The sequence below is a fragment of the Nematolebias whitei genome, chromosome 21, assembly GCF_014905685.2.
Source record: "Nematolebias whitei isolate Nwh7 chromosome 21, NemWhi1, whole genome shotgun sequence".
NCBI lineage: Eukaryota > Metazoa > Chordata > Actinopteri > Cyprinodontiformes > Rivulidae > Nematolebias > Nematolebias whitei.
In genome coordinates this window covers 11,593,529-11,607,224 of record NC_056518.1, presented here as the reverse complement: position 1 = coordinate 11,607,224, position 13,696 = coordinate 11,593,529, and the positions used below count along the sequence as shown (strand labels likewise).

Genomic DNA, 13,696 nt, shown 5'->3' with positions numbered 1-13,696 from the left:
TGCTCATCTGAGCAGGTGTTTGTGTTCTCATGTAAAAAAGCACGCCTTAGCACACTCACACACACACACATGTATTTTCTTTCTCCCTCGCTCGCTCACGTACACAAAAATGCATGGTTATGTCCACGAACACACACGCACACTGACGTGCACGGAGCTACACGCACACAGACAGTCATCTGTGCCCTTCCCACAGCTCGTAGCACAAAAACAGAACACACTGCCTGTCCCTACTTTACACACACATGTGCACACACAAACTCTGCAAAAAGCTCTCTGCACACTCTTAAAGAGACACGATGCAGATTTACACGTCACCGTCAAGAGCAACCACCATCACTGGACATGAATACTTACGTGAGCAAGAGGTACTTTGCCGTTTATGAGTGAAAGTGTGCAAAAATATAAATGAATCAAAAAGTAAAACTGTCAAATGTGTCTTTCGTATTGTCATGAATTGTTTGGTATTGGCTGTTAGCAGCTTAATTAATGATGCGTTATAAAATGTTCCCTCAAAAATCACATTTAGAGCTTAGATTTAACATATGAAAATATTAAATAGACTCAAGGGCATAAAAGTCAAATTGACCGGTTATTGTGGACTTATTAAAAGTACTGTGTTAGTAAATATCTGTGTATTTCACCAAACTTCAATTAAAAACCGACTTCAGTTGTTTAAATGTAACTGATGAAGGAAAGCTGACGGGAATCAGATGAAATTCTGCAAAAGCACAGAAAGCCATAAAGGGAGCTAAAAGCTTTAGCAACATTTTTTTTAAAAAATAAACTAAAGTTCAAAACAGACGTTTTCTCATCTTCACTTACCTGCAGGAGATGCTAAAATGTCTTGTACTTTAAGAGCACCTGCTGGACACACCTTTGACCTCATCTGGCCTCTTAAAAGGTGAGCAAATGACACTTAATCAGATGAGCAAACAACAAACGGAGACTAAATGAGTGAGGAAATATAAAATTAAAGCCGTTGTTTCCATTTAAACAGCGGACTACATTATTTATAACCTTCGGTACTCTATAAGCACCAGTTTGGGAGCCATTTGCCTCATTAAAAAAATACTTGGCCTCTTTTTAGTGGTGCGATAACTGAATTAGGTAACGTAAGAATACTAGTCATCATTGTGCACGGACTGTTTGAGGCGATGCAGGGACAAACAAAATTGGACGTTTCATTTTCTGTGGTCTATTTCAGAGTTATGCATTATGAAAAATGCAATTTTGCAGACTGAACCCACTTTGCTGATACACACAGACCAACAAAGGTGCAACAAAAACACAAAAATGACAAAAAAATCATGCACATATATCCATATAATTGCTCTTACATAGTGCTATGTTGTGTTGTTTATTTGTCATTAACACAAGGTCAACAGTGCAATGAAATGTTCAGGATGAGAAGAACAAATGTGACGCGCTAAAAACAAAAAACAAGAGATGCTAAAGCATGCAATAAGGGTACAAAATAAAGTACCAGTTTTGCTTTAGTATTTTTTTTGTATTAATGTGTATAAATACACATACACTTTATGATTGTCTTGTTGTCATCACTCTGTTAAAATCATGTCTCTCTTGTAAATGAGTCCCTGTGATTCATAACCTGTGTAAATAAAGGTTGAATGAATTAATAAATACACATTTTGTTTATTAATTTTACTTGTGAAGACAAACGCAACGTGAGGCCTGAACTCCCTGGCCAAGAAATACTAAAACATGCAATAAGGGTACATAATAAAGTGCCAATTTTATTGTACCCTTATTGCATGTTTTAGTATTTTTTTGTATTAATGTGTATAAATACATGTTTTATTAATTTTACCTGTGAAGACAAACGCAACGCGAGACCTGATCTTGAAAGCCCCCCTGGCCAAGAAATACTAAAACATGCAATAAGTGTAGAAAATAAAGTACCTATTTTCTACCCTTATTGCATGCTTTAGTATTTTTTTTGTATTAATATGTATAAATACATATTTTGTTTATTAATTTTAACTGTGAAGACAAATGCAACGTGAGGCCTGAACTTGAAGGCCCCCCCTGGCCAAGAAAACTTGAACTTGAGCGAAGTTTGCTAAAATTGGGACACTGTCGCTTTAAGAAGCCCCCACCGCCTCACAACGGGGGGAGTGTGAGCTGAATCCAGGAACAGCGATTGAAAAAAAAAAAAAAAAAAGAAAAAAAGCTCCACCACTGGACTGTTTCAAGTTCCCCCCTCGACTGAAACCCTGCCTGATTTGTGGGCAATGTTGGGGATGTAGAAAAAAAAAAAAAAAAAAAAAGGAAACCGGAGCGAAGAGAGCGCACGAAGAGAGAGACAGGGAGACAACACTAACCGGGTAGCTATGGAGATAGTAGGCTTTCCTGGCTGCTTTCTTTGACAGGTGCCGAGCGGGATAAAATAAAGTAGCACAACCGCCTCCAACATGTACGGCAAGGGGAAAGGAGCTGTGGTCCCCTCCGACAGCCAGGCAAGAGAAAAGTAAGTGACTTCTCGCAGTGTCACAACAGATGAAGTGTGCTACTTGCTAACTGATGAAGCACTTCAGAGGCGCGCGCGAGCCTCCTCTTTGAACGCACCGGCGGCTGAAAGTTGACTCGGGACACTTCAGCTTGTTTTTGCAACTTGCTCCGACACACGCACGTCTGACGAGTGAAGTTAGCTCAGGCAGCTAGCTTGTGACCACTTGGTGCGCGTCTTGTTTCTTTCCAGACTCGGCTGGTCACTCAGAGTCGCACCACTTCGTTTATTGACTTGTTTTAGCTAACGGGGGGGAGGGCTGACCGGATTTTAACGGTGGGGGCTCCCGGTGCCCTCTCGCCTCCGTCGTGTGGAACAATGCACTCCGGAGCGACGCTTTGTGTTGTGGCTGGCTTTTGTGTCGCTCCGCTGTTTGAGCAGCCGGTGAAAATAGTTTACAGCTGTGCTTCTAGGGAGCCGGTGGTGCTGGTGGTGCTGGTGGTGCCCACAAACTAACTCGGCTCTTGTGAGCCTGAGCGGACTGGTGGTGTCCCGGCTGCTCTGTAACTTCACCCCGGAAGCAGCATCACTGCCTCCTGCTAGCTCCCACTTCTCCCAGCTGCAGCCCGGAGTGGGTGCTGTGCCCCCCTCCAGCCTCTTTGTGTGCGCGCCCCTGTTGTTCCCTCCCACGGCTGCTGACCCCGGAACAAGCTGCACATCTACTGTTAATAATGCTCATCATTTTACAAACACCAGCAAAGCACTGCTGAGTGAAGCTGCTGGTCACAGCTTCAGCATGTGTTGAACTTTGTTGGATTCGACTCTTGACTCTCTTAACTTCCACACAACATCATCATCATCATCATCGTCAGCCCCCTCACCTGGAGACGGTCTGACCTGAGGGTCTGCACCCAGACCAGCAGGCGCCCCGTTATTCTAGCTCGCTCTGCAAACTTTCCTTTTGCGTCTTCTCTCCCCAAACGTCTCGCTTCATCTCACTTGCTGCTCCCCGTCCCTCACTGCGGCGTTGAATTATTGAGACGGACGAAGCAGCTGCTCTCGGCTTTGCCTCAGCGTTGAGACGTAAAGGAGACGTGGTGGGGCAGACTCATATATGTTTAAAGAGGAGGGGGGAGCCTCAGGCAGGATGTCAGGTGTACTGACGGTGCACGCCAGGGAAATGTCCCACTAATGTCCCCCCCATCCTAGGATGTCTAGCAGGGAGGTCACGGGGTCACCTCACATGCTTTTGTTTAAATATTCTAGATGCCACTTCTCTTTATCTCCCCACTGTCCTGTTTCTCGTCTCTGGGCTCCCAGTACCACCTGCCGTCTCTTCCTCTGTCTCAACTTGGAGCGCTCCCCTGAAAGTGAATCCCTCTCCTCCCCGCTCCCGTTGTGCCTCCGCTCCTCGAACTTCTCCTTCTTTCCAACGAGCTGAGCTTTAATAATGCAGCGGGCCAGGTGCACGCACAAGCAGCCCCCGTTACAATCCACACACACACACAAAAAAAACGCACGCATCTAATTTTCATTGACGGCTTGGTGTGGTGGGAGACATCAGGAGACATCTGCAGCACCACGCTGTCCTGAGACATTTCCTGCTCTGAGTGAAACTTCTCTTTAAGGGACGCACGTGTATTGGACAGTGCAGAGTGCAGGCCAGTGGGAGCAGTGGTTTGTGCTGGTTGTTAAAGCTTCCTGTGAGCCTTCGCCAGAAAATCCTGAAATCAGTTTAGATCTCGAGGTGTTTAAATGAGATCGGCAGGGGGTGATGTTGCAGGTGTAAGATGCTCCGTGCCAGGTACTTTCTATGTGTGTGTGTGTGTGTGTGTGGGCCAGACTGACCTGCAAGTGGTGGCGATTTACACTCTACACCAGCGGTCAAAGAGAGCTTTGTGACCTACAAATTGCTGGAAACCTCAGAAAGTGGTCAGATTCCCCTGGCTGAAGTGGTCAAGTGCTTGTGTGTCTCCGCAGCAGTGGAGTCTTTAGCCTCCTGAGCTTGTTGGCCCGAAACACGGCAAATATTTTCACCCATTTGTCTGTGTGGACAGGGGTGTCCAAACGTTGTCATATGTGGGCCAAATCTATCCGGATGAAAGGACTCCAAAATGTGAATTTTACTCTCACGTGAACAATGTTTAGGAGAAAAGCTTATTCGTTTTGGCGGAGAACGTTTTAAATTGTTGTAAATCCAAAATGTTAAAAGCCTCAAACACTTTATATCAAGTCAAGTCACATTTATTTATACAGCACATTTAAAACAGTGACTGTTATCAAAGTGCTTACCAAAAACGATCACAGCATCAAATATTAATAACTTATTACAGTAACATGAGTAAAAGCATAAAAACATTAAATATATGAGAAACAATGAAATACTGAATCAAATCACCCTGCGTTAAATGTCAGGGAGTAAAAGCAAAATGGATGAACACAATCATCAACAACGAAATACCAAATGAGGTCACACTGTGTTAAATGCCAATGAGTACAGATGTGTCAGTGAGTACAGATGTGTCAGTGAGTACAGATGTGTTTTGAGGAGAGATTTAAAAATAGAGACTGAGGTGGCCTGTCCAATGTTGATGGGCAGATTATTGCAGAGTTTAGGGCCCATGACTGAAAACGCCCGATCTCCTCTGAGCTTCAGCTGGTTTTTGGTACGGCCAAAAGCAGCTGGTCTGATGATCTCAAGGCCCGAGAAGGAGAATAAGGATGAAGGAGGTCGGAGAGGTATGAGGGTGCAAGGCTGTTAATGCACTTCAATGTCAGCAGAAGAATCTTAAAATCAACTCTGACACACACAGGAAGCCAGTGAAGGGAGGACAGAACTGGAGTAATGTGCTCAAACCTGCAAGTTCCTGTTAGTAGCCGAGCATTTTGGACGAGCTGGAGACGTGAGAGAGAGACCTGACTGACCCCAGCATAAAGCGAGTTACAGTAGTCCAGCTGGGTTGTAATAAATGCATGGACTAATTTTTCAAGGTCGGATCTGGACAGGACGGACTTGAGCTTAGCTATCTGCCTTAGCTGAAAGAAGCTGTTTTGAAGAACAGAGTTTATCTGCTTATTAAACAAAGTCCGAGTCTAAAACTATCCCGAGATTGGTAACAGACTGTTTTAGATATGGCTGAAGGGAGTCCAGGTTTGCAGGATCAGTGACAGTGGCAGAGCTAGGGTTAAACACAATGACCTCAGTCTTCTGATCATTAAAACGCAAAAAGTTCGCAGCCATCCAAGTCTTGATGTCATCAAGACATTTTAACAAAGGGCAAATGGAGGAGGAACTGTTAGGTGTTAACGGCAGATAAATCTGAGAGTCATCAGCATAACAATGAAAGGAATTACCATGTTTCCTCAGGATAGACCCTAAGGGGAGGAGATACAAAGAAAATAGAAGGGGTCCAAGAATGGAGCCTTGCGGGACCCCGCAGGAAAGAGGCACTGAAGTAGATAGAGTGTTAGCAAAATTAACACAAACTCCTGTCGCTCAGGTATGAATGGAACCATTCTAACGCTGCACCTGTAATCCCAACCCAGTGTTGTAGCTGGGATAAAAGGATACTGTGGTCCACAGTATTAAATGCAGCGGTAAGATCAAGGAGTACCAGGACTACAGACTGAGCAGAGTCATTTGCCAGAAGAATGTCGTTGCAGACCCTAACTAAGGCTGTTTCGGTGCTGTGTACTTTCTTAAAGCCAGACTGAAAGATCTCAAGAATAGAATTTCCACTAAAGAACTTGTTTAATTGAGTGAAAACTATTTTCTCCAGGATCGTAGAAAGAAAGGGAAGTTTGGAGATGGGTCTGAAGTTTGAGCAGGTTGAAGGGTCAAGTCCGGGTTTTTTTATTAAAGGAGTTACCACTGCATGTTTAAAAGTGTCAGGAACCACACCTGTAGCCATACTGCTGTTTATAATGTCAAGAACAGAGGGTCCGATGGAGGGTAGGGCTTGTTTAAAAAACGATGCAGGGATGGGGTCAGCAGGGGAACCTGAGGGTTTCATTTGACCAATGACGTCATTTAGAATATGTTCATGTTATATGTTTTATTTAAAAGGATTTGATTTATGTAGTCTATGTTTGTTGTTTTGTGTTTGGAAAGTTCATTTTAGTCTGTTCTCAACAAAAGTGTAATTTGAGTAAGTGTACTTTTAAAAGGAGGTCGATCAGCCTTTTGGACCATGGACGGCCCAAAAGACTGAGCAAAGTTATGAAAAATCGCCCGGCTCTCAGTCACTACAACAGATTCATGGAAGGTTTGATAAAGTTGATCAACTCGTATGTAGATGATACCACGTTATATATTCATTTCAAGATGTCCAGTTTCCCTCTTGATTATTTTATCAACTGCAATATTTAGACAAGTTTTATGAATCTTTCTCCAAAAGTCTCCTGTCTGGTAGAATTCAGTAAAGATTTGAGGTGCTTTGTACCATGACGTGAAAAAAAAAAAAAGACTAGCCAAAGCTTTGTATTTTACTTAATATTGCTCATTTTGACAAGTTTGTTTTTCATCTGTGCCAATGAATTTGCAGAAAGTCTGCATCGACCTCTTAAGCCTGTTGGTTCAAATGAAACCATTCTTAAACTGCAGTTGTGGGCCACACAGGATCACTCCAAGGGCCGCAAATGGCCCTCGGACCGCAATTTGGACACCCGTGATTTGAGTGAAGCTGGTTGTTGAATTTATCGCTTTTGTCTTTGGGAATGATAAATTTATATTATTTAGTGTATGGTGTTGTGGACAGTTAGAGTCCATATTCATTGTTTATCTACATGTTTGATTTTTATCTGTTTTCTTTGGTGATTGTGTACACGAAGGGGCCACCCTCAGCTATTTATGGCCTCAGCAGGACAGCCCACTGTACACGTACAGAAAGATTTGCTCCACACGTTTTCTCCAAAACACTAAAAGCTACAAATGTTTAACCTTGACTGACCCATTTTTACCAGAAGCCCGTTGTCTAAAGTGAAAATAAGACTGCGTTCTCTTACACTCATGTTTACTTCAGTAATATGAAGCATGCTATTAATAAATTGCAGAATCGTAATTTAAATGTATGAACGCCCAGCAGCGTTTCCGTTTAGTTTTCGCTGGATGCTTTATTTTCTGCCATGTGATGTTTTTCAAATAAGTTGGATACTCGTTTTTGAAGTTCTTCCTCTAAAACGTTAATGTTGTAATATTAAAGAACGGTAATATTTTCTTTGTGACATGTTTTAGAGGAAAGCTGCGTTTTTAGAGGCTCGTGATTTCCTCAACGTGGAAAACACTGACCAGATTTGTGTCGTGAGTTTATTAAAACTTAGCTGCATATGTGGAAAAATATATGAAACTAATAAAACTGATAAAACTACGCCTGTTGTAGGAAAAATAAACCGTTTATTGTCAATAAAACAACATAGCAACCTCATCATTCTCACTGATGTCACATATTTAGAGTATATGATAAGCTTACACTGTATTTTACAAATATGGAATACTGTACACTAGTCCCTCACTACTTCGCGGTTCATTCATCGCGGACTCGCTCTATTGCGGTTTTTCAAAATAAGATTGGACGACACACGATTGGCTGATTGATGGATGAGCTGCACGATCGTCATGGAATTTTTATTTAAAATAAATTATTTAAAATTATCTAGCACCTGCTGTACATTTGTGCAGCCATTACTGCAAGATAAACTTCCTGCTGTAGCTGATCAGCTGATCAGCGTGCAGAGCGGAGAAGTGGGCGTGGCCAAGAGCGCTTGCAGGTGCAAAGAGAAGAGGAGGCAGAGAGCTGAAATCATGACATTTTTTGTTCTTTTAGAGCGTTTAGAGTTTAGAAACATTGTTTAGAATATTGCAAGAGTGTGGGAAGGGTATAAAACATTTATATATATATATATATATATATATATATATATATATATACACAGTATATATATATACAGTATATATAAATGAATAAATAAATAAATTACTACTTATACTACTATTCCCACTTCGTGGTTTTTCACTTATTCGCAGGTCTTCAGGGTACGGATCCCCCGCAATAAACAAGGGACTACTGTATAGGGAATTTTTAAACTTTACTTGTCAAGTCTTTGTGATGTCAAATCTTAAAAAATGGACAAAAAAAAAATATATCATGGGGCCCAATGCAGTGTTTTTCCTATTTTGTAACTTTTCAACAGATTTATCAAAAGTTATTAGATTAAAAATTACTAACAAAGCTGGACGGATGGATGGACGGATGGTTGGATGCTTCCTTACTTACTGTACTTTATTAATTAATCCCAGGAGGGAAATCTGAGGCATCCAGTAGCATTTTCTAATCCTGCAGAACAAAAAAATACATGTGAAATAATAATAAGCAGAATACACAATTTGAAAAAAGACAAAAATGTACATGCACAAGGGGGTACTAGGGAGTACTAGTTAAGTCAGGTCCTCTGGACGGATTACAATATAAAATTAAATTAAAAACTTGTTGAAACGTTTAGTCTTTTGTCTAAAACACTTAGTCAGTCTGAGGAGCTGCAACAAACTCAGTCTTATAAATAATTTCTCATATTGGATCAACCAGTTAGTTGTTGACATCCAGAACTAGCTGTTCACATGATAAAGGAGGACCACCAGTCTAACAACTGGTTGTTAGTGCTCTGATGGCCACTTGCTGTTCACAGAAGACTGAGTGAAACTAGCAATAACAACATTGTAATTTTTAAGTTTTATTTGCCAGTGAAACAAATTGAAGTATAGTTTTATCAAAATGATAAATTATCACACTGAAATGTGATTATTTAACTTTCATCTATAATTCCATGTTTCAAGGTGAACTGTTTGTTACACAGTTCAGTTTCTGGCAGGAAGGAGTTTTATTCACACGCCTACAATTCCCAACAGACGCGCACCTTCGTTTTTAACACGAGATGAAGAGGTGTCATTGGCAGAGAACTGGTCACATGACGTAGTTACTCCTTCCAGGAGGTGTGGCCAGTTCTGAAGAAAGGTTTGCGTTAACCGACACGCGGCTAAATTTTGCTGTGGCAGCTCCAGGATGACCCAGTGCTGGTGATTTTACATGGGAAGTTTCAAGTAAACCTTGTGAGATGTAAATCATTTGCCTCTCTCAATCTGCTTCAGACCATGGAGATATCTTTCAAAATCAACTGTTCTTTATAAAAGTGCAAAGGAGAAAGAAGCAGATACTTTCTGAATACTTGGTTTGCAGCAGTTAGACCGTAACAACGCCACAAGTTCTGCTTCTGGTTGTAAATCGGATGATCTGTAGCTAGAAACTTCAAAAGGAACACAAAAACAAAATGGTCCAACATCCACGAAAGAAAAAGAGGACAAAGCTCCTCCTTAGGAATTATTTTAATCTCTGGGGATATCTGGGTTAGAACATGTGGAATGATGCTGGTTAGTCACGTGAGCTTACTGTCGGCCGGTTCAGACCAGAAACCGCTTGTGAGGCGCGTTGTTTTAAAGGTTGCTCCCCCCCCCCCCCCCCCCCAACTCATCCCTTCCTCCAACAAGCATTAAGTCTTCCACAAAACAAATGCACTCTCTAGCGAATAGCAAATGCAATTTTTAAATTTAATCTAACTTACAACAAAAATAGACATTAAGTCCCACCTACACAGCGTATGGACAGAATGCCTGTGGCTACAGGCTGGAAGGAGTTCGGTTCAGAGGTTTCGTCATACTTCTATGGTTCAAGCTGATGAAGCATATACAACACAGATTTTTTTTAATATGACAAAATGTACCATTAATGTTTGACTTAAATATTTACCATTCATTTAACGACACTCAGGAGAACTCAGACACTGTAAACATATATATGTATATGGAATAGTATCCGTACATGAAGTAAGTAGTGGTGTATTTGTACAAAATCAATAGCCAGTTATGGAAAAAGTGGCAAATACTGGCCAATCAACTGTCCAGTTGATTGATTGGTCCGCCTATAGTTTATCCTGTGATATAGGGAGTGTTATCAGGTAACTTGGTATAAATGCTTTAATTTTTAATGTTTCAATTCAAGGCTTTAGACTGACTTTTTGCTCTGGTGTCCATAACCTTTTCCATTTACATGCACCCATTTTTTTTTTTTTTACACCTCCTTCACTACCACAATATAACCTTTTTTATTTTTAACGGTCACATTTTTGTTTCCCAAATAGACTGTCAATTTACTTTGTCCTTGTTTTAATTGTAGCACAAACGGCAAAAAATCTTTATTCATTTATAACAGAACTTAGAAAGTTTTGATAAATGTCTGACAAACAAAATGATCACACATGTTTGCTGTTCCCAGATTCCCCCCGTTAGCTGCCCCGCCACCATCGTGTTTAATAAACCATTGAAAGTTACATTTCTTTTGACTGCATGGTCTGTTAGTATTAAGTTTTGTCAACTTTTATGTTTCCACACACAGGAAGCCTTTACTACGCTCCGTGTACCAATGTTCAATAAGAAAAAGAAACTAACCGGAAAAATCAAACGTTAAACAATCACAAATGTGAAATAAGAGAATTTGAAACTAATGTAAAAAACATTGTGAACAAAGAGAGATTTTGTTTGATGACTTTAATGTATTCATTTAGTGACACCATATTATAATTAATGCAATATAACATTTTATATCCACTTCCTTTCAGGCAGGAAAGAAACCAGCTGTAAAAGTGAAATACTTTGAGGTTCTGCTGCAATTCTATAATAATTACTACAAATAAACTTTCAAACTGTAAGTCTTTGGACAAACAACCTCAGTAAAATAGTGAATTAAAACATCACAAAACGATTACAATATTTTAACTTTGCATTTACATTTCTTGTAAAACTGATTTTAATTGGCGTATTTGCATTGCATCAGTTGTTTGTGGGTTGTTTTTAAAATGGGGAAAACATACAAAATATTTCAAATAGAATGACATCTTTTTTTCATTTTCATACATTTTCACACTTTAGTAAATTGTGGATGGGTGCCACGTCACCCCACCCTTCCACTCGTCGGCTGGATTCAACCTGTGGGCCGCTAGTTAACGATCGTCTTTTTAACCTTCATATTTTTGTTGTATGTACTTAAACTAGCGCTGCTGTTTTTAGGCTTCAACACTTGTGCTCCAACATGGTGCGATCCAATATGTCGGCTGACCGTCTATTGACGAAGACACGGCTGTAGATGGTCACACAGTCCTTGTGGACATGTCGGTCTCCATTAATCACGAATGTCATGTAGAGGGGATTGGAGGTTGACCAATATGAGTTTTTCTATGTCTGATGCCGATCTTTAGAAATCCAGGGGTCTATGCGACATCGGCGTTTTTGTAAAAAATAAATGAAAATGTTAGAAAATGGCAAATATTTCTTTAGTTAAGATCAGTTTTTATAATCAACTCTCTCTGCCGTTTGATTTTCTTCCTCTAACTGACTCTACTCTTGTCGACGCTCATCCTTCCAACCTTTAGTCAGTTTCTTTTCAGATAAAGAGAACTTTTCAGTTTTGCTTTTGACCCGGTGTTTCTGATTCCACTGTTCTTCCTCTGACTTTATTTACATCTGAAGATTATTTTACCAACTCATCCCACGCTGACTGTCTGAAGTGTACTCACTGTTTGAACATAAACAAACTGCTCATAGTTGTTGGCAACAAAACATGACTCGGATGATTTTGTTTATCTATAGGGCTGGGTGATATGACCTAAATTAATATCTCAGTATTTTAAGATGAATGGTGATATACAATATATAGCTCAGTTTTTTTTTCTTTCCATAAAGTAATAACAAAAAAATATATTTCTGAGTCAAAGCTTTGTCCCAATTGTCACACAGACACATTTATTAACAACAACTGTAACTTTACAAAATAAATGTTTAAAAAACAAACTATTTACATCCATCTATCTATTATCTTTTTACCTGCTTCTTCCATTTTGGGTCACGGGGGTCGCCGGTGCCCATGTCCAGCAATCACTGTGCAAGGGGCGGGGGACACCCTGGACGGGTCGCAAGTCCATCACAGGAACACATAGAGACAAACAAGACAAACAACCATTCACTCTCTCACTCACACCTAGGGACAATTTAGAGTTACCAATCAGCCTAACATGCATGTTTTTGGTCTGTGGGACAAAACCCACGCATGCACGGAGAGAACATGTAAACTCCACCCAGAAAGGCCTCTGGACCGGGGTTTGAACCAAGGACCTGCTCGCTGAGAGGCAGCAGCTCTACCAGTTGCGCCACCGTGCTGCCAACTATTTACATATATTAGTTTATTTTTTTAGACCTTTATACAAACCGGATTCCAAAAAAGTTGGGACTAAGCAAATTGTGAATAAAAACTGAATGCAATGATGTGGAGATGGCAAATGTCAATATTTTATTCGTAATATAACAGACGACAGATCAAAAGTTTAATCTGAGTAAATGTAACATTTTAAAGGAAAAATATGTTGATTCAAAATTTCAGTGTCAACAAATCCCCAAAAAGTTGGGACAAGTAGCAATAAGTGGCTGGAAAAAGGAAATTGAGCATATAACGAACAGCTGGAAGACCAATTAACACTAATTAGGTCAATTGACAACATGATTGGGTATAAAAAGAGCTTCTCAGAGTGTCAGTGTCTCTCAGAAGCCAAGATGGTAAGAGGATCACCAATTCCACCATTGGTGCGCAGAAAGAGAGCAGCAATACCAGAATGGTGTTACCCAGTGTAAAATAGCAAAGACTTTTAAGTTATCATCATCAACTGTGCATAACATCATCAAAAGATTCAGAGAATCTGTAACAATCATTGTGCATAAGGGTCAAGGCCGTAAAACTCTACTGGATGCTCGTGATCTCCGGGCCCTTAAACGTCACTGCACCTCAAACAGGAATGCCACTGTCAAGGAAATAACAGAATGGGCTCAGGAATACTTCCAGAAAGCATTGTCAGTGAACACAATCCACCGTGCCATCCGCCGTTGCCAGCTGAAACTCTACAGTGCAAAGAGGAAGCCATTTCTAAGCAAGCTCCACAAGCTCAGACGTTTGCACTGGGTCAGGGGTCATTTAAAATGGAGTGTGGCAAAATGGAAGACTGTTCTGTGGTCAGATGTGTCACGATTTGAAGTTCTTTATGGAACACTGGGACGCCATGTCATCCGGACCAGAGAGGACAAGGATAGCCCAAGTTGTTATCAACGCTCCGTTCAGAAGCCTGCATCACTGATGG

At 40.7% G+C, this 13,696-nt stretch overlaps 1 protein-coding gene across 5 annotated transcripts in view; it reads left to right on the top strand.

The window, feature by feature from the left end:
* The first annotated feature begins 2,182 nt into the window (after nucleotides 1–2,182).
* The window catches only part of zgc:110158 (uncharacterized protein LOC553590 homolog), a 73,415-nt gene continuing 61,901 nt past the window's right edge, over nucleotides 2,183–13,696 (top strand). For all 5 annotated transcript variants that reach the window (XM_037695092.1, XM_037695089.1, XM_037695088.1 and 2 more), the window contains exon 1: nucleotides 2,183–2,491. In XM_037695092.1, coding sequence (XP_037551020.1) covers nucleotides 2,436–2,491 — 56 coding nt within the window. In that variant the 5' untranslated portion in view covers nucleotides 2,183–2,435. The remainder of the gene's footprint in view (nucleotides 2,492–13,696) is intronic.